Genomic DNA, 22,255 nt, shown 5'->3' on the forward strand with positions numbered 1-22,255 from the left:
CTAAGAATAATTGCTGCGTTCTCAGAAAATGTCAAATCGTTTGGAGAAGAATCCCTGAAATGAAGGGCCTTGCTGCGTCTCAGCACATAGGCACAATTCTGCTGTAGTTCTGTTCTAAGCTTTCTTACATTGTCTATCAATCCATTACTTCTGATAGATAATAGAATACTGTAGATATTTAATAACCTTAAGTTTTTAAACTTATACGAAACATCATTTTGATGTAAAGGTGTGTGTTGCTATTTGTTTTACGAATTTTGTGTATTTCTTTTTAAATAGTAGGGATCTTCAATATTATATTTTTGCCAAATATTGAATATTTGTTTATTTGTTCATTTGTTCATTGGATCCACATTAGTTTCCACCATTTAAAAAAAAAAAGTACATGTAAGAACAGGAAAAAACAATTAAAGACCGTCAAAAATACACATTTTTACTACACCAACCAATAAATAAAAAAATAAAAAAATACATGATATATACATTAAGATTGGTAAAAAATATGTATTCCACAAATAAACGACACCAGTGAAAAATACGAATATTTATTAAAGTTTAGTGCTGGGAAAAAAAAAAAATGCTATTATCGGCTGATAATATCGTCCATCACTAATAAATCCTAAGGTATATGATATAAATCAGGCCTAAAAGTAGTAACTTACTATTATGAATTAAATAGTGAGTTACATTTATTGAAAGTTACAATCTAACCTGCTGACTATAGCAGTTTTTCTGACTTGCCTGATAGTGAGAGCGTGTCTTGAGATTTGCCTGCAAAGTTTCAATGTGCAGTATATAAATGTGGAGAGTGTGGATTAAATGTCTGACAGAAAAAAGAGCAAGAGCAGCACAAGTGTGTGATATTTGTACACGGTGTAATGGGAGTTTAAACTATGATTTTACTGTCCTCTCAGGGACAAATCAGCAAATGGAGGTGATAGAGTATAAAGCGTTATCGAGTGAAATGTCCACACTCGTCCTCCTCCAGGCCTGCTCCTTTTTATGTGTGTCTGCATTCAGCTGCAAAACGGGTGATTCCTCCTCCTGGTTTAAAAGCTGAGTGTAATGATGTTGAAGAAGAGGGTTTATAGAGGCATTAAGCTCACCGTTTACTCCCTCGCTCACTCTGCCGCTCTTTCCTTCTGCGATAAGCTCCGTCTCTTCATCTCTCTCTGTCTCTCTCTTCTACCTTTGTGTCTTGCTCTCCTTGTTTTTATGGCAGTATTATTATCGGGCTCTCCCACCCATTACTGTTCAGGTTGAAAAGGAATAATAAAATTGAGGGTGACCCTCTTTACTTTCTCCTACTTCAGCTCAGAAAGCTGAGTCAACAGATTCTATTGGATTTGGCTAATCCAGATCAGTAATGGGGAACTTTTATTTCAAAAATGTGATTGTTCAATCCACAGAATAAAATAATAAGCTATTGAATGAATTACATTATTAACTTTTAAATATGATTAACTAAGTTTTTTGTTGATATTTTGTCAATTTTTTGTCTTTTTTTTTTGCCATCTTTCACATATTTTGTGTGTTTTTTAAGAGCATCTTGTTTATTTTTTCCTGTCATATTGTGTATTTTTGCTGTCATTTCTTTATGTTTTGGAGTAATTTTGTGTATTGTTGTCCTTTTTAATTATTTTTCATGTTTGAATCTTGTGTACTTATTATTTTGTGTGTTTATAAAGTCATTTTGTGTATTTTTGAACTCACATGTTTTTTTGTTGTCATTTTATATGATTTTGGAGTCATATTGTGAAATTTTTTGTTACTTTGTGTATTTTTGTTTTCATTTTGTGTATTTGTTTGTCATTTTCATATTTTAGAGTCATTGTGTGTTTTTGTTGTTGTTTTGTGCATTTGTTTCGGCGTTTTGTGTATTTTCCTGTCATATTGTGTGATTGAGAAACCATTTTGTGAATTATTGTTGTCCTTTTTAATGATTTTTCCTGTTTTCGTGTTTATGAAGTCATTTTATTGCACTAACTTCTGGGATTAAATCAGTGTGTGCTGGACTACGAAGCTTGCTAACGTTTGACAAAGCTAAATCACCATGGAAACTTATGCTGAACGACTAGCCTGCTCGCGAGCAGGTTTTTCTCTAGCTAAGATCTGAGCGATTGCTAAAGTCCCGCCTCCTGACTAATCAGATCTCTTAGAAAGTGAGCTGTCCAATAAAAGGTGATGTGTGAACACGTCACTGTGTGGATCTGATCTGACAGCTGATGAGAGAGAGAATATTTAGACATCAATGCAATCCTTTCATTTACCGATGATGAAATACTTTAGGAAACATAGAGATTTACATCTGATGGCTGATAAAGTAAGTAAGCTGATAAAGCCTGCGTGCATCGCCTTCACTGAGGGTGCCGCTGGCGCGGTGGGCCGGGTCGCCTGTGCTACGAAGTGGTGGAGCGTGAAGCCCGCTAATGGAGAATAATCCAGAATATAATTATCTAGATTCGTAATATAGGCCCTTTGCGTATTTTTGTTGTCTTTCTGTGTGTTTTTGGACTCGCATGTTTTTTTTTGTTGTTTTTTTGCCAATTTTTATGATTTTGGAGTTATGTGTATGTTTCTGTTATTTTGTGTATTTTTAATTTAATTTTGTGTGTATTTCTGTCATTAACATGTTTTTTGGAGTTACATCACATTTGTAATTTTGTGTATTTGTGTAACACATTTGTGTATTTCTAGGTGTATTCTGGTTTTTTTTGCAGTGTTTTTGTTTTGTTTTGTTGTCGTTTTGTGTATTATTTTTCTCATTTGTCTGTTTTTGAAGTCATTTTGTGTATTTTTGTTTTCATATTGTGTATTTTTCTGTCATTAACATGTTTTCGGAATCTTATTGTGTGTTTTTGTTTTTGTTTTGTGCGTTTGTTTAGGCATTTTGTGTATTTTTCTGTCATTTTGTGTGTTTGAGAAACAATTTTGTGTATTTTTTGTTAGTTTTAGACCTCTGTGTTATTTACTGCCCTCTACTGACATGGAGGTGTATATTTATTTAATTTGTTGCTGCAAATGTCAAGAAAAGCTTTTGTTTAAAGAGGAATTTAAGGTCATAGGAATAAAATCCTGCCTTTGCTTCGTTAATTTGTGTTTTGTGTCTTTATATGCTCAGCTTACAGCCTATGGAGGAAGTGTCGTCTTTACTGTGTCGTATACAATGGACCAACAGGAGCAGGTTGCCGTCCGGGTCACCTCGGAGCCCGACCTAGTTATTGAGGTAAGTTTTCACATACAGAGAAATTAAGACTTCATTAAGCATTAATGAGCTCCAGTGCAATAAGCAGCTACATGTGTTACATGAAAAGTGTTTCTGGTCTTTAACAAGGTCATTGTTTAATGAATAAACGCTTAGAACCAGAGGAACTTTGGTCTCAAAGCTGTACTCTGCACTATTACTGCATGCGCTATTTATTTGATATTCATTAACAAGCTTTTTTAAAAGCAACATTCCCTAAATTAAAGTTGCAAATAAAACCTTTTTTAAAAACAGCCAGACAGTTGCACACACACACACACACACACACACACACACACACACACACACACACACACACACACACACACACACACACACACACACACACCAGCTACAGCGTGCAGAGAATCGCTGAACACAGCAATAAAACATGCAGATAGTCTCTCCTCGCTTCTCTGCCTGTATTCCTTTATAATGAGCAGGTTGTGATATGATGTATGGCAGCAATAAGCACAGCAGCAATGCCATTAGTTAACTGTTTATGTCTCCCACATCAATAAACAACCTTGTGTGTGTGTATGTGGGAGTATGGGGAACACAAAATACAAGCTGTGTGGGTCCGCGGGAGTGTGGGTGCATGCTTGTGTTTTGTGGTGAGGAAAAAAAAATCCATCGAGTTATTATGAACACTGAACCTTCCACCAGTGACACGTCTAAAAGGAGTGGGAATTTAAATTAGAAGCATTTAAAGGGTTTCCAGTATTAACGGGCTGCACTAGGAGGTGGATATTTGTCTTAGAAATAGACTAAATACACCAATAATAATGCCTAATCTCATTTATTTAGTGCAGTAATCAAACATGCACAGTGGAATTTAAGGAAACGTGCTATTTAGGTGTTAAATAGGGATTTATTATATGAGTGAGTACAGTGTGGACAGAAAACTACCTGCATCTCCACTTCGACGGCTCATTGATGTACAAATGTTTGATGTTAAACTGTGGAGGAAAATCTGAGATTGAATATATTTGGGGTCAAAGATGTATAAGTATGTTCACTGCATGATATTTCATAAAATGAGCATCATCGGGCAAAGTTTGCATGCATATCATGATGGAAATAGAAGTAGAAATACTTTCAAATCTGGCAGAATATAAATCTGAATAGATTAAGAAACAGCAGTCATAGTCAAACAGTCGCACCACATGATATTTTGACACTTTGAATAATGGAATAAATTATACAAGTAATTTAGAAAGTACAAACAAGAAAAATTAAAAATCAAAATGAGCGCATATATATTAAGATACTAAATGTTTGGTATATTTTTATGCATGTAAATCTTTTTTTTTTTTTTAACTAACAATAAATGAAGTTGAACAGAATACGTCATTGACCCATTTCCATGTTTTTCCTGAGCAATCCAAGCTTTTTCTCCAGGTGCATTACTTTACTTCTAATGTTTAAAAACATGCACGTGGGCATCTGATTTCCCATCATTGTATGTCAGAAAAGCCAGCCAACAGTGTCTGACTCTTCAAATCAAAAGTAGAATTTGGTCTTTTTTCATTATTGCACATGGTCCCTTTACAAATAAATAAAATCGATAAGTGGTTGACTGTATGGGTGGGAACCTCTGGGTACAGTACCTCACGATACGATGTACGATACAAAACTCACAATAACGATTATCTCACGATGTGACGATACTGCGATTATCGATATATTGGTCAGAAATCAATCTACGATAATCTATGACAAGAAAAAAAAAAAGATTTAGTGAAAAAATACAGTTTTTATTTTATATCTCTGAAAGACAATAAATTGGAAAAGTGTCCTATGAACAGTGACACTATTTTACAAAATGTCTGTGAAGACATACCTGCACATTTTAGTGAAAAAGCAGAAAAGGTTTAAAAAAAAAAAATAAAAATTGATACCGAGCCCGAAAAAATGTCGTGATGTATCGCCGTATCGAGATATCGTCACACTCCTACTTGACTGTGTCCTTCCTGTCCTCCTTCATCTCACTGTATCTCTTTATCTGACACCAATGTTACTACTTTCTACGTCTTTACGACTCCCTCCACCTCCTCTCTTTCAATTAGATCCTATTTAATGGTTTATTGACGAGCTCCTCTCCCTCTCCTTTGCTCTTCCCTCCTTCATCAGTAGTTGTCACTCTGTGTTAGCTGTTACATGCCATTGATCTGCTCTCAACAAGAGATAGTCCGATACCCAGCCTCGGTTCATTTTATGCATCTAGTCCATTGGATATGTCAATAGAAAGTGCAGCTCATTACCTAATGACACATGGTCCACTGTGGATCGTTTTTACCTCATCAGCAGTGATTGCACATGAAAGCTGACTCATGAAAACATGGAGACAACAGATATTTTGAGGTAACTATTTCTCATGTCGTTAATGTATCTTTGTTTCTTTGTAACCAGGGAGGCGGTTTCAGGATGATGGACAGAAGGTTTGGACAGCCAGTGTACCCATCCTCCCCCAGCACCAATCACATCATTCTTCTTCCAGAGCACTTCCTGCTTTCAGACACGGCCCAACCAATCAGTCGGAGGGACTTCCTGTCTGTGTTAGCGAATGTGACTAAAGTCATGGTGCGGGCCTCTTACAGCACAGAGCGCAGTGCCGTCTACAGGTGGGGGTTCACAACCTATTGAAGCTAAACTAAGATTTCATCAGGAGCAAGTTTTCAAAGGGGCGGAACATTTCCCCCAAATTTTTCATCGGAACAAAAAATCGGGAATGTTAGGAATATTCAAAAATACAAACTTTTTATGGGAATTGTCTATTGAAATTACCCGTAAATTGGGAATAATTTTGAATAATATGACCATATCAAAAAACAAATAATCTAAACATTTCAACTAGGGTTGAACAATTTTGTGAATTTTAAAATTTGGAAACATTCCATGGGAATTACCGGGACATTTTCCAATTTTAAGGATGGGCCGTATAAAGGATGTTAAATGTAGTTGGGAAAATATTTTTTAGTATTGTATAAAATATCAGCATCAGTTATTTAAAATGAATTCCAATAAATAATTCCAATTAAATGTCCAGCATAATGCTTTTTTTCACCCATCTGCTTTGTTCTAAGAACCCCAACAACATAGTATTTGAGGTTTATTTATCTCAAACTCACCTGTTTTCTGGAGTTTTAGTCCTCTGAAAAGTCACTTTCTGAGTAATTCTGAAATTCTGATTTACTTATTCATATTAATGAGTAGGCGTGTCTGTAGACGCTGACTCTACACAACAGCTGATCACTCGAGACTTTCTTTTGCTAATCACACACTTTTGTTATTACTTTCAGCCAAACAACTGCACATTACAGTAAAACACATGGCTATTTAAGTGGCTGTTGTGATTATGAGTCAGACAAACACTGTTTTATGATGTGTGTATTACACCATCTATCATTCACAAACACAGCCAGACCCCCTCCATTCCACTTATCGCTCTCCGTCATCTTGTCACTGGCGCATAATAGTTGGAAGCCGTCCAATTCCACAACCATGTCCGGTGTTAGCGCTGTGAGCCACTACTCCGTAAACATCAGCGGGCGCGCCTCCCGGAAGTCCTTCTCATGCCGAGTTAGCGCCACTAGCTTGTCCATCTTATTGGAGATAGATCTAACATTCCCCATGATGATGGACGGGAGGACAGGCTGATATCTTCTCCTCCTTGGTCGGCACTTTTCCCCCGCACGACATCCCCATGGTTTCCTCCTCAGTTCACGAGGAATGCTGGGTTACGCTGCATTTGCTAGCGTAGCATTAGCGCGAAGTGTTAACAGCTGATCTTGTGTGTAAACAATGGGGCTCCAAGCAGTGACTCCCGACACGATCGCAAAGATTGCAAACACAAGAAGCAGAAAAACTAGTGCAGTTTGGACGTCCAGTAGTACAGTTTGCATTTACATATATGACAACAGAGTATAATATATATTCTATATTAAATCGCAGTGTTTGTTTTAGCTGTTAGATAGTTTGAGAGGGAGGAGCTCACATTCCTGTAGGGTAGGGTAGGAGGCGTGTATTATGTCCATGGTAGGAGGAGAGAGGATTGTCAGGAGGAGCAGTTTCCTGTAGGTGACGTCAGGTATGGGGGAAAATCCAACTCGCCAGTTTGGAGCTGACTTTTTACAAAATGTGAAATAACAAGGGAGGGAGGAAACATAACATTATCCACTTTGTCCCTCTGAATGAGGCTAGAAGGATGTATATCACTGTAGCAAAACCATTATAAAGTGATTTTTTTCATCCATCCATTTTCTGACCTGCTTTCTCCTTTTCAGGGTTGAAGATGCATGGATGGTTGGTTAATAATGGCTTTTATATGATTTGTTAATAAGATGTTTGTGTGTGTCTTGTAGACTCCATTCATTCATCATGCAGGTTGCAGATCCCTCAGCACGAGGCAAGCAGAGAGCGTCTGCAGTGGAAATGTGTTCCTGTCCTCCTGGATATGCTGGAACTTCATGTGAGGTAAATAAACCTAGAAACCCTGGTTCACAATTGTGACTTCCAAAGCTGATTAAACTGTCAGTTTTCTCATTCACTAAGGCTGTGTATTGCCATGAGTCTGACAATACGATATGATTCACGATTTGCATGTCACGGTACAATATCCTCCGATACTAAACAATACGACATACTTTGCAATATATTGCAATACCAATAATTACAAATGTCACCTTTACAAGTACAAAATGATGTGAAATACAATTTATTTCATTTTTTTTTTTAAACTTGAAAGAACAAGAAAATGGTACCTAACTGTAGTACCAATATCAAGTACCAATATCAAAATAAAAGCGATGTTTCAGAAATTTCAAAGTACATTTGCACTTCCATTAAAGGTTTTTTTTTGTCCAGGTGTCACATGACTCATGAAATTCCATCCCGCGAGACTTTGTAGGAAGGTGAATTCTCAAAACTTCCTCATAACACTCTGCATTCCTTCGTTGTTTGCTGTCTAATATGGCAGTGATATTTTCCTCAAGTACAATGCTAAGAAATGTCTCGGTCTCCTCTTCTGTGTGCATGTACCACGCCATGATTTCTCAGAGAGAAATGGTCATGTGACCAAGGACGTCACATCCTGTGACGTGTAATTGCGTAAAAAGTGTTTTCATTGCCTTTCTGCGATACATTTTAATATCGAAACATCTGAAAAACCTCCTCAAGAAAGTGTAAAAACCTTTTAGCCATATGAATTCTGTTCATCAACAATGGCAATAACACATTCTGATTCTGATTTTTTAATGCAATGTTTTTTCAACATCAGCTCACAAAGCCAAACTTGGGGTTTCAAGCAGCCTCAGCTCTTTTTAAACACTCCAACTCTATTATGAACATATGAGCGTCAAATGTGTCATCAGGAACAGCGGAGCTGCTGTCATAGTTGATTAGTGTGTGCTTTTCTTCAACATGAGGGGTCACTTGCCTTCAATACTTGTTTGAGGAGCTGTTGAAGCTTTTAACAAACCAGCACAGTACAAACAGTTTGTTAAAGGAAATCAGAACAGTGCTTTTATATTGTATATATTATGTTAAATGTGCTCAAATGAAATCAAAATGAAATATAGTAAGATTAGCTTAACTTGGTCAATAAGTGAAAACTAGTGTATTTTGCAGTTTCCACCTTTCAATACAGTCTCTATATATAATAATATACATTATATCTTGAAGATTTACTAGTTGTTGATATTATTAAAGCCATTTAAACAAGCTTGAATTGTGTTGAGTTTTGATATTCTGGTCTTCAATTATAAATTACAACTATTTAGAAAATTTAATAAGAATGAAGCTGATTTAAAATTAAAGAAGACACTTTAATATTCCAAGTTTTGTTTTTTAATGCACAGCAATTAAAGGAGCTCTTGGACTGTGTCTAAACGTGTGTATGTTTTTGTTGCAGTTGTGCGTTTCGGGGTTCCGACGAGTTAATGGACATCTCTACGGCGGTGTGTGTGAACCATGTCGCTGCCATGGACACTCACTGCACTGCCATGACATCACAGGACACTGCCTGGTAAAATGTTTCATTCGCTGTAAAAACTTGAGTGAATATACATTCTTGACTTTATCATTTTTAAGCTGAGAAAGTAAATCATTTTAAAAGAAGTCCACATAGGCTACAAAGGCCTTAATCAGCGTTTTTATTGGATGCAAGTGATTTATCTTCGAACAAGTGCAATTATTAGACGGTGAAGGTCCCTCAGCCTCCTCATTATAGCTCCTGCACTTTGCTGCACCCTGCTGCACTTTATGCATACTGAGCACACGGTCACATACATACTGTATACACATAAGGCTGCATGCTATTCTCCCCCTACACATTCCAGTACGCACCCTGGGTGAAGCGGCATTGAAATGTGGCCGTCAAATCTAGCCTTACACACATTCTATTCGACATTATACTGCACTTGAAGTTTGGATGCAGTTACATTACATTTGTGCCGCATGTACTAATGATATTGTAAGAGAGTCCCAGAAAGAATCTATTCAACATTTTCCGTTTGATCTGAAATGAACAAAAACGGTTTGAATTGTAACTAAACCCCCAGCCCCAGGTTTTTGCTGACCTGCCACCAGGGCCGGTTGTAGGCAGGCGTATATGGGGGGCAGTCAGAAATGTGAAGGGGGCATCATATGTACACATCATGCTCAAGCACTTTGTTTCCCCTGTGCTCTTCATTGAATTGGATTGTATGCTATATATCCAACCCCAACCGAGGGAAATGGATTGCACTTAGTCAGGCCTCTACCTTCAGACCTGTCCAACTTGGGTGTCCCACCTAAAGACTAAGCTCTTGCTGGTGTAGCTCTTAACGTCACTGAGGCACGCAAAACCCCCTGACCACAATAAGGTGGCAATCCCTCAAGGGGGAAACTTAAAAATAAATTAAATAAAATTAAATAAAAATATACTTCATTCATATTTTATCAACCAATAACATAACATATCTTAACTGGATGATTTTGATTTTGGTTCTGTGTTGATGAGTTCACCCAGAGGGAGGGGCCTTGGGGTCCTCTTGGGTTTTGGTGAAACTGTCTGGGTCGGATGGGAGTGAATTTGAACAATAGTGGGTGTTCCAGTGTCCCTAAATGGTGACCAATCCCCTGTTGGCTCTGTCATGGTCGCCATGGTAACTTACGGAGTGAGCCGTGACGCTGACTCTATAGGTGGTGAGCACAGTCATGTAATGCCGGCAGCTTAACATCTGTTGACTTGTTGCTACTGCCATCATCATTACATTAGATCTGTTTGTTATCATTGTTCTGGTTACTGGTTTCATTATGCTTGTTCACCCTCTTCAATAACCAGTGACGTGACGTGACCACTGGGGTTGGGTAGGCACGTTGCAAATTGAGACCATCAATGACAATTTGATATGTTTCTGCTGTCAAGTGTTAATTCAATTCAAATCAACTTTATTTGCATAAAGCAATTTCCAACAAAGTCATCTCAGTGCGCTTATCAAAATATAAAATTCATAATAAGAAAGAAAAAACCCAACAAGATCCACATGAACAAGCACTTAGCCATCTAACAAAATCAACATTGTAAAACCCCATTAAAGAAACATAAACAATTATTCAATATAGCCTCCATACTCTCCCAACAAGATGTATCTCATGACACGGCAGCACATCCGTTGTTTGTGTTGGAAACACTGAAACATGGAGAAAAAGACAACAACAACAACTCCAAACAGCCTCAGTGAGGAGCATCCACAAAGCCAATCCTTCCTTTTATACCATTCACTGTAGAAAGTACCAACAATTTTCTGACCTTACCTTTGCTGAAGCTGTGGTAACTCAGGTGTTGGTCTCCCATCTTTTAAAAGCTGTCGTTTTTCCTCAAAAAAAAGTTTCTGTATTGTCTCTAGCACTGTCATCCTGCCTGTTGTGTTATCCCGCCCACTAGCTAGAGAACGTAGCAGCAGCGGTCACGTGATATCAATTCACTAATGCACTGTGAACTTATGTATAGCATTTAGCATAGCACGGTTACATCCAAAGGCAGATCTCTACGCTGTCTTTGGACGTAAATGGTTGTCATCTTGGGGACCTGACTGCGCATGTTCAAACACGTAAAAACATGCAATGGAAACAGAGTCAGAGGAGCAACATGCCTTTGGGAGGGGGCGTGGCCTTATCCTTTACAGCAGAGTGAGACTGTGCAGCTGTTCCAGGAAATAGCGCTGTTTAGTAATTTGGGTTATGAAACGCACAAAATAAGGGCACTTTCAAACTTATAGGTACTGTAGGCTATTGGAAATGGAAAAATAAACAATTTATAATTATATTATAATTAAAACAAATAATAAAAATATCAATTCACCCTTGGGCAGGCACTGCCTACCTTGCCTACCCTGATGGCACGTCACTGTCAATAACCATGTTACCAATCAAACAACTTCCACTGTGCAGGGAAAGGCCTACCAGCATCTGTGTTTGTTTGTTTGTTTGTTTGTTTGTTAGCAGCTAACTCACCACCATTTTGACAGCAGTACTTCCAGGTGTGCAGGAAGGGACTAAACCAAGTCATGTAAATAGGGGTGTTTGGTGGGCTGGTGTTGGGACAAACCATTTGTACAGGGGTGTTTGTGTAATTTTTGTTTGTTATGAATTTTTGAAACATTGGAGGTGAACAAATTCACGTTCATGTTTTGAGAATTTGTTAAACTGAATTCTGTTCTCATGTCTGTCTGTTCCCTCCGCTACCACAGTAACCATTGAGTATGGTTTGGTGACAACAGGGGGGTGAAATGGGGGAAGGGGGCCGGGGGGCTTTGGGCTTGGAGGTGGGCCCTGAGTTCACAGTAAACATGGTGGTGCTGCTTTTAGTTGTTATGCTGCAAAGAAGTGAAACAAACTGCCTAAATGCCTTGATTATGGGCGGGGCTTCTGGAGAAGTTAAGACATGCCTAGTCTATACTATAAAATCTCCAAAGAACAAACTATCCTATGCTAACTAGCTCCATTAAGTCCTCACTATAGCTCTATTCACAATTAGCTCAATCCATCCCACTCGCCACAGACTGCAGAGTCTACAGGTGATAGTTTATAGAAGGGGCGGAGCTAACAGTGGTGGTTCGTGACGCAAGATGGTCCCAAAGCATCACAGGATCCTGTTCTCACCCACGAGCAAAATGAAATTGTAATTGCCTGGTTTCAACCCATAGAGGGCAGTCTTTCTTACATTTTACAACAAATGACTCCAAATTGAAATACTTTGACTAAAATGTAGAGAGTTGGACTAGGGTCAATCAACAGCACTACTTAATACTCAAACACATTTGTTTTCAGCAGAAAAAAAATAGTTTTGCATTTTAGTTACTCTTTAAGAAAGCAGATAAATGATGCCCTGTTGTATTAGTTTGGAATGCTTGTCCTTCAGTGATCATTCACTGGTCTTCATGTGCTTTGCAGTAATTATTAAACATGTGCGGTATAGACACAGTAGTGAACGCTGTGAATGAGGTGACGGTTGCTCTGTGTTTCTGAACCATTCATTGTGGCAGATCTTTACCAAAATCAGACTTCCACTGGTGACGTAAGCAAATTTTAATGGGTTCTTCTCTTTCAGGACTGCTCCCACAACACCGTCGGCCCCTATTGTGACACCTGCCTATCTGGTTACTATGGAAACGCCACACATGGCTCAACCTTGGACTGTCAGCCCTGTGCCTGCCCGCTCAATCTTCCCAGCAACAAGTAAGCAGTGCGACTGTGGGGTTAATGCTGCCCTGACAGGACAATTTCATCAAATTCTTCAATCTATCCCCACTGACCCCCTCGACTCTATGGCCCTCATTTCTCTGTTTTTGAACCTTTTCTTTATGACCCCCTCGTTTCCTACCCTCCCCATCACTTCTACTGTTTTTTTTTAATTTATTGTGGACTTTGGAGCCTGTTACTGTAGCTGGAGACTCAGTCATTATGAGTCGGATTATAATTGTAATGACATTAGCAGAAATATCATCACCACAGGCAGAAGCGTCAGTCTAAGCAGGGAAACATCATGCCTGTGGGCAAAAAATGTCACCGTCATCATCACAATTATTGTTGCTGTGCCTTGATAACACAATAGCAAACGCAAACTTCCCACAAGCCATAATGGAGAACAATGCTGTTTGTCCTTCATGCAAAGCCGCATCATGCTGCGCCGACAACACAGCCTTCAGGAAGAGTTGATTAGATGACATCAATAACTGTGTGACGAGCACAAAGAAGGTTAGAGATTAAAATAAATGTAAATGAGGAAAATGTATCGTAGAATTTTCCAGACTTGAGATAAATCTGTTACAACTACAAAAATACTTTTAGTTTGTTTTATTGAAATATTACAGAACATGCTTTGTTACTAAATGTAAATACTGTTACATGTGAGATGCATGCCGTACTAAAGAAACCTTACATTTAATTTACTTCAATGGAATTTAAAGAAAACCAGGCTTTGGTGAATACTTGTATTTTTAAAAAGCTTTCAGTGTATTAGTAGAGAGCATTTACAATCATTTGACTATAGTGGCACTCTAAATTACTAGTGGCACCATGACACACTCTGATTAACCGAAAATACATGTTTTTTTTAAACTTGACAGACATTGACATTCATCATCATCATCGTCATCATCAAACATAATTTGCATAATAGTGTTTTGTGTCAAAGAAGGGCAACTTTTATCACGGTGGGGGCCACAAAAATATGATTGTCTGATCTGAGGGCCAAATTATCAACATAAATGTCAGCTTTTAGAACATTTTTTTGTCTGTCTGTTGTTTTGTGTTTTTTGCATTACTTTCCTCTGCCAAAGGAGTAAATATTTTCACCAGCATTTTTTTTTCAGTTCCATCCAGATCAGAACCAGATTGTGCATTTCATCTCAATTGTTTTGAAAAAAATGTTGGTGCCCAAACATTTTGACCTACTGTATCGTTATTAATGTGGATAGGAATGTGTTTCAAGCCTTTAAAGTGTGAATGATCCTGAACTATAATCCGGATCACTGATCTAGATAACTTCCAATATCTTGCAAAGAGGAGATTTGGAGTCATTTTGTAAAAATTTAACTGGTTTTGTGTGTTTTTGCTGTTGTTTTTATGCATTTTTAGAGCCATTTTGTTGTCATTTTGTGTGTTTTTGGAGAATTACTAATGTGTATTTTTGGTGTTGTCTTTGTATATTTTTATTTGTCTTGTGTGTTTTTAAGAGTACATTTGTGTATTTTTATGTTGTTTACTGTATTTTTGTGACTTTTTGTACTAGTTTTGTGTGTTTACTTTGGGAGCTGTAAAAAAATTAGGCTGAGGGCCACATGACCCCAGATGCCCATGTCTGCTTTATAAACATACAATTCCTTTAAGGATTATAAGTCAATAACAAATGCGGAGAACATGCAATCAGTGCACAGAATGATCAGCTAGTTAGTAAACAGATCTGAACAAATACGTCTAAAACATAAAAAAAATAATAAACGTGTGAGGCTATTCAAATAGGCTCAACTTGCAATGTATATCTTTTTGGGATAATATAAATATAATTATACTAATTTTAGATCAATTAATATTCGAATTTCATTGCAGTTTCTTTTAAAGGCCAGAAAGAGATGTTCAGTGATGACGTTGCTTGACACACACACACACACACACACACACACACACACACACACACACACACACACACACACACACACACACACACACACAGGCAGCGGCAGCTGAGAATTTCCATGCAGTCATGACACATCTTGTCCAAACTCTACGCAGCTACACGGCTAAAGAAAGACACAACTCTCGCTCTCCGTCACCTCTCCCTTCCCTCTAACCCTGGCAGTAAGAATAGCTCACAGTGCCACTTGAAATAGCTGCGCAACCACTGAAATGAACAAGTTCATCCATAAAAACAAATTTGAAAACACACAAAGCCAGTAGTTTAGGTTTAGTATTTACTGAAGCTGTGTCAAAACATTTTACACATTTACATGTTATTTTTTACTTCAATAACAGGTTTATCTTTAATCCCTGTCACAGTATTGGTTCAATCACATAATTGAGCCTTAATGCTTTAAATATGTTAACTCACTACTTCTTTACACATTTTATTGAAGCTCCAAGACAGCAGGTTCCTTTAAATCATTGACAATTGGCACACTCAATCCCTTTTTAATAAATGAGTTGACATTAATTTATGTGTATTCTCTTTTGGTTTAGTTGTAGGTCCAGAAAGTTTTAAACAAATTGGAAGTTCATTTTTAGATAATTGTGCAGCCTCAGCAAAAGGTCAACAAAAACCATTGTCATTGTTGCCCAAAAACCTAGTTGGAAAAAGGCTGAAATAGTCCAAAATAAATATATAAAAGGTGTGGACATAGAAAACATCACAACCAAGAAGGAGGAATGTTGACAAAAAATACAAATATAAAAACAAAGAGAGGAAAAATTGGAATATCAGAAATAGTGAAAGGTGCACAAAAGTTGATAAGCAGATATTTTACTGTTAAAACATACGTGTAAACTAGCCTATTTGTAGGCAGACAGGCAGCCTGTTCACAAATGAAAAGCTAATTAGTTAGCCTGTGAATCAGAGTGGAGTCTGAACCCGATCCAGCAGAACTATCTATAGTTTATGGAAGAGGGAGGGTCACAAACTGGACGAGGAGACCATTCTTTTCCTCACTTCACTTGTTTCCATAATCTGGAGTGTGTATGTGTGTGTAGATGTTTGTGTGAGAGGAAATCAAATTGAGTCCTTTTAAAGTGTGAATGTAACTAGTGTGTGTGTGTGTGTGTGAGAGAGAGAGAAGAGAATCCAGCCATGGCCCTAACGCGCCTCTGTCTTCTTCTCCTCCTCGTCTCGTTCCTTGCTTTATCCTCACTGGGACAACAACATCAAACTTATCAACAACTCCCACAACGTCGCAATGGGAACGTGAAAAGCTTCAGCCCCACCTGCCACGTAGACGCGGAAGGAGAGGTGGTGTGTGACCAGTGCCAGCCCGGATACACGGGACCACGCTGTGACAGGTAACACCATCCAGTCCATCACGCCCATTTCTCTGGGTTCATTATTTTTATTGCAGCAGTGCCATGACCAGGTTTGGGGTCAATTGTAATCTGAATTTTAATTTATTTTGGTATTTCACAAAAACAAAACAGAACAAACAACACTCAGTTGTCTATTTGTTCAGCCAAAAGGGATAGGTTAAAGCAAAGCTTATACATACCTACCCCATCACAGCAAAACAAAACAAGGTTCTCTAGATCGGTATGTGATGGCACTACAGGGGGTACAGGACCAAGCACCAAACCTGGGGGGACAGAGCTTTCTCTGTTGTTGCTCCACCCTCTGGAACTCCCTCCCAAGCCACATCTGCAACTGCACCAACCTCCCATCTTTTAAATCACTTCTTAAAACTCACCTGTTTCACTCAGCTTTTAACGTTTAACTTCCCACTCACTCATTTCTTTTTTTCTGATTCATATTTTGTTTTATCACTGTACTTTATGTAGTTTCTATGCTGTAAAGTGTCTTTGAGTGCCTCGAAAAGCACTTTTAAATAAAATGTATTATTATTATTATTATAAGCAGGGAAAATGCGACCACCTTTGTCAAGGAGCAGAAGAACAAAATTACACAATATTAATATCTATGACACAAATTTCATCAATTACATTTAGTGTGGCAATATCTAAATTAACAAAAATGTTTTATTATGTGTATTAAGTATTAATATATTTCACACCATTATATACATATATATTATTGCTGTCCTAGGTAAAATTGTTGCTCTTCTTTCTTATATTTACTAATGGTACATGTCTTAAAACATTTTTTAAACTGGTTCATGTTGGTGCGTTGTTTTATATATCTTTTAGGCAGTTCCATAGTTTAATACTTGATATTGTTATACTCATCCTTTTCAGTGTTGTTCTAGCATATTATATCTTATAATGTAGTAATATGTGTAATCACGTAATTGATAATTAATTACAATTATGACATAATTATATTTTTTTGTTGTATTCGAAAAGATCTGTTGCTGTTGTAATTGGGTTCCAATAATTGACTTTGTAATTGTAATTGGCATTGAAATTTTATATAAACTGTCAGTGCATAAATATGGAAAATTTGGGATATTTTTTTTTCTGACAAGGCTATTCTGTATATAGTAAGGCATAAAAACTAGTTCAAATAGGTTCTATGGCTTACACATCCGTAGTTAGCGATCATTAAAATGTGTCATATCAATTTTTAACACTTCCTGTCACTTCTCTTCAGGATCATTTTAATATTAAAAAATAATAATCTTGGGGTTTACTGACAAAACAAAAGCCCCAGACGCCCACACAAAAATTTTAATAATCAATATTTTTATTGATTGGGAAGCCTAACAAGGTAATCAAGAGATGAAAAACAATTTAGATAATATAATTTGTTAGTGTATTTTACAGCTGACCTGTTGTCATAAGAGATGCTAACAGAAAGCTAACACAAGAAGAAGATCACGTTTTATGGGTTTTTTTATTTCAGGCTCAGTAATTGTGATTAATTGAATTTTAACTTTAAAATTTAGCAAATTACTTTCAGGGGAATTAATAATTGTAATTTTAATTGCAATTGGAAAAAATGCCGGCCACCATATTCATAATTTAGTTGTAATTGAACTTGGATAATTGAAGATGTAATTGTTATTGAAAAATGTAATTGACCCCAACCCTGGCCATGACCATGAATTAAAGGAAGCCTTGGAGCGTAGCCTATGACTGTAGCATCCAAATATATTCCTATGACATCAACACAGAAATAGTAAACATAGAATATAGCCCAGTGTAAACTTTTTTCTTGAAAATAGTGGTGTTGTCGACTGCCACAACAATGGGAAAGTGAAGAGCTGCTCATTAACTTTTCACAGCCGCTCCATGACTCACTGTCCATCTAGCTTCATGTCCAAAGAGCTCATGTTAGTGAGTGCTGGTTTTACCAGTCCTGAGCTTTTAATGAGGAGTCTTTCTGCACACATGCACTGTACCATTCACATCCCTGTTTACACTGCTTAAAAAGTAGCTGCTCGACGGGACTTTTTCATTTAAAGCTGATACCCACAATCGTTTTTCAACAGATAAACCCATATTATCAGCCTCATTGATCAATGTATTGAAGATAATTTGCTGGAAAAAAGAAAGAGATGTAAAAGGTTGAAATTGCCCAAAAAAGTTAGTTTTCATCTTCACCGTGAACACTGAATTTGTGTTGCACGTGTGGATTGCATTGGGAGCAGGGAGGAGAGATTAAAGGTATAAAATGGACGGGTGGGGAAGAGTTGATTATTGTTAAGTGGTTAAAGGGTGAGATGTGGAGTTGTAGTTGTGTATATCGTGCTTATTGTGTTGTGTAATCAAGGCAGTCTGGTGATAAGCATGAAGCTTAGGTATAATAGTGGTGGCTGTGGACAGAGGGAAGGAGTGAGTGGTAATACCTAGAACAGGTATTTGGGATCAACGTGTCTAAAGTTAAGCCCACTACGAACCCCAACCCCGCACCCAATCCCCCGAGGGGAGGGCCCAGAGAGCCCTCCGCTCAAGACCCCAGCAGAGGTGCCAAGGCCCACGCCCAGTAGCCGGCCAGAGCAGCACGGAACGGACAGCGGAAGCCCTCCGCCGTGCCCAGAGCCAGTAGGGACCGGACCCCAGGCCAGAAGGACCCCGAATAGAAGCAGCACCGAGAGCAGTCCGCCCAGGGATAACAACCACACCCCCGGCCACCCAGGGCAACAAGAGGACGCTGCATGCGCCTTAGTTATTGCTAAAGTAAGTTTCCCCCCCTCAAGGGCCCAGCCAGACCACCACATCAGCATGCGGCGCGCGCGGGCCCGTGGTGGTAGAGCCGCAGACCCCAGCCTCGCAGGGCACCCCCCCGGACCGGTAACCCCCCGAGGGCGAGCCCCCGGATGAAACCCCCCTTCGGGCACCCCCCCAGCCCAGCCCAGCCCATTTACTGTATTTACTTAATTTAAATTCCATTTGACAGCTTTGGCCTTGAGGTATACAGATTGATTAGACTGGATTTGATTTGAAACACGTTGTGAAGGATTTTTGTATTGTTTTCAACTTTTTGAATTACTCACTCTTAGGTAAACCTTTTGTTTGCACACATTGAGAGTATTTAACCTTTAAATGTCATGATATGACCCCTTCCAGTGTTTTAGCTACTCGCTTGATTTGGTACAGCACATTATTCATAATCTGTCCATTAGTTTTTCATGTTTGCCAATAACAGCAACAACTAGACAAGTTCCTGCTTTTTCTTTTTTAGTGCTGGGGCCTCGGCTTCACTGGCCTGCATAGTGTGCATGCCTCACCGCGCTGTCCATAGCTCTGTCTGCCTTTCAGTCTTTTTATAAACCTCATCTGCTACTTTAAGACAAACTCATCAGACCTTTTTTAAAATCCTGTCTCTTCCCAGCAAGCATCTGTAGCATGTTAATGCCCATTGATCGACCCAAATATTCCCACTGTTAGAAAAACATTAGCCATTGTAAAAAAAAAAAAAAATTCAACCATCAGTAAAAATGTCAAAATATGATATGATGACCTACGTTTTTGTAGCTGAATAAACCAAAAGGATGTTGTTGTTTTTATGCATGCATTTGTTGTTCTGATGTCACAAAGAGACACTGTGCGACTGTCTCCAGTTGGCGGTTATCCATTACATATGAAAACAGGGATGTAATGCATGATAATATTTTGTGACTAATGGCTGTGTTAAAGAGGTAATCAGCAGTTGGTGTTTCTTGCTCTATTAGTCTAATTGATATACCTGTAAATCACTACCTGCCATTTCACTTCATTATCAGCAATGCTTTTGTTGTTGTTGACGCCAGTGATAATTAATTCTAATGTGCCAATTTGTCTGTATTATGGGCTTTAACCAAATAAACTGCTCTATTCCTCCCTTGCTAATAGACTCTCCACTCTGCATTAAGTGCTTCATCTTTTCTGTTGGCGCTCAGTAAACAACCATTTAGAATAAAAACGGAGGTTGTTTTATGCTGTTGCTTGCTACATTTCTCAACAGAACAATGGAAGTCATTATTATTATCAGATGTGGATTTGTTGAAGTGACAATAGAGTAAACTAAGATAGTAACCTGCTATATAAATGAGCTTTGTGGCTATTGAAACCAGTTTGTATATGATTGTTTGTTTTTTCCTCAAGTTAAACTTTTCTTGTTAGACTAAGTTTGCACATTACAGGACAGTTATATGTATTATTTAAGAGTGTTGTGTGAGTTGACTTACCATTAAGATAAAAAATACCTCTTTCTCTTTTTGTAATCGAAAACCTCTGACGTCATCCACTTCCTCTTCTCACTGATGGTTTTGACCAGGTGTCCGACTCTCCTAATATAACTCCTTCAAACTTTCTAGAGTTTCATCTGTGAATAACTCAATTTCCTCCTGTCTGCTAAACAGCTGAATGGAGTAGAATAAAGCTTTAGGAAAGTAGACATCCCTAACTCTTAGTGAACTTGCTTTAGATTTAACTTGTTTTTGTTTAGGTTTTTGTAAATACTATATTAGATCTACTTTTTGGTAGATATACTGTTTTGTAGTTTATGTCCGGCCTCCCTTTTTCCGTGATTGCAGTAAACGGACACAAAAGACGAGATTCACTTTCCAAAACTGAAATTGCTATACTGTTAACAGTATTTGCAATATGATACAAAATATACCCTCACACGCATGTTTAGGGACAATATCACATATTTACCCACAATTTTTCACCATAAACGGGTTGCAAAGAGACAAAATTGTCAATCTGGCCCAATATGACGGACATACTGTACCTCCTGTAGTGGAAATATCTTTATGAGTCTAAACAGTCTAAACCATCATCAACATGTTTTAGGACAGGATCGCAATATTTCCACAATATTTTTCGCCCTGAAAGGTGTGGCCTAAAGTCCAGCAAGTGTAGCAAATAGACCGACAAGTCAAATCTTGCATGATGTCAGCATGTGTTTTGGTCCATTTATGAACTCACTTACCCGTATTCAGCATGTTTAGCACAATTTCTGGAGTAATATGTTTTCAACAATAACCAAGATTGTCGGTATTGGCTGGTATAATTTTCGCTGATTGGAAATCAGTGATCAGCCCTTGCACCACAGTTGTAGTCTCTTTCAAACACTGTGGTAAATAAGTGTGTGTCTGTGGCCAGCCTGCAGGTCCCTAAAACCAATTCTGTTTTTTATCTGTGGACAAGTCTTTCACATTTCACTGTCTATCACAGCCAACACACTCAATTTCCTTACCTGCAGGTCTGAGCTTTTCACCACAGAAGAAAAGACAATCTGTTGTAAGGCCTATTCTACAGAAAAAGACACAAAGTTCATCCATGTAATCTTCCACTTTGTGATTGTGTTTTTCTGATAGGTAGATGCCATCAAACTTAAAAAGTGATATCATGCTGTGGTTCTATCATGGTTGTATGATTTTGTGTTCATTTCCCAAACTTAAATGTTAATCACATGAGAGGAAGAAGGGTAAACAAAAATAAGTGCATCCAACTGTGGCTTCTTTTTGTAAATCAGACTAAATATAAACAGCAATAACCACTTTGACTCTTATCTCTATCCAGAAATGAAATTGCTGCTGCTACACTTTTCCACTTGTCAAGAAGGATGCGGCTTTGGCTGAGCGCACACCAACGCACGAACACAGGAGCTAATAAACCAGTTCTATTGAGTACCATGAAGGGTCAGGGATAATAATGGCTGGCTGCTCTTGACTCTTTCTCTCAGCCTGTTCTACTCCCTCCTCTCCAAATTCAATTCTCTTTTCAATGTGAAGACCTTTCTCCTCTTGAACTCTACCTACTCTCCTCTCTTCTCCTCTCCTCTCTCATTTCAATTCCATTTTCTGCCTGCAAAGCTTTGCTTCAGCTTATTTTGTTTTAGAAACGCTTGTCACGTCACTGCAGTTGGGGAAATACTGATAACAG

The 22,255-nt window shown here is 38.2% G+C and overlaps 1 protein-coding gene across 9 annotated transcripts in view; it reads left to right on the top strand.

Moving 5' to 3' along the window:
* Positions 1-22,255, top strand: part of lama2 (laminin, alpha 2) — a 294,429-nt gene that overhangs the window by 114,504 nt on the left and 157,670 nt on the right. For all 9 annotated transcript variants that reach the window (XM_028440103.1, XM_028440104.1, XM_028440097.1 and 6 more), the window contains exons 15-20: positions 3,122-3,226; positions 5,657-5,868; positions 7,609-7,720; positions 9,156-9,269; positions 12,837-12,964; positions 16,190-16,276. In XM_028440103.1, the coding sequence (XP_028295904.1) occupies positions 3,122-3,226; positions 5,657-5,868; positions 7,609-7,720; positions 9,156-9,269; positions 12,837-12,964; positions 16,190-16,276 (758 nt within the window). The remainder of the gene's footprint in view (positions 1-3,121; positions 3,227-5,656; positions 5,869-7,608; positions 7,721-9,155; positions 9,270-12,836; positions 12,965-16,189; positions 16,277-22,255) is intronic.

The sequence above is a fragment of the Gouania willdenowi genome, chromosome 24 (assembly GCF_900634775.1).
Source record: "Gouania willdenowi chromosome 24, fGouWil2.1, whole genome shotgun sequence".
Classification (NCBI taxonomy): domain Eukaryota; kingdom Metazoa; phylum Chordata; class Actinopteri; order Blenniiformes; family Gobiesocidae; genus Gouania; species Gouania willdenowi.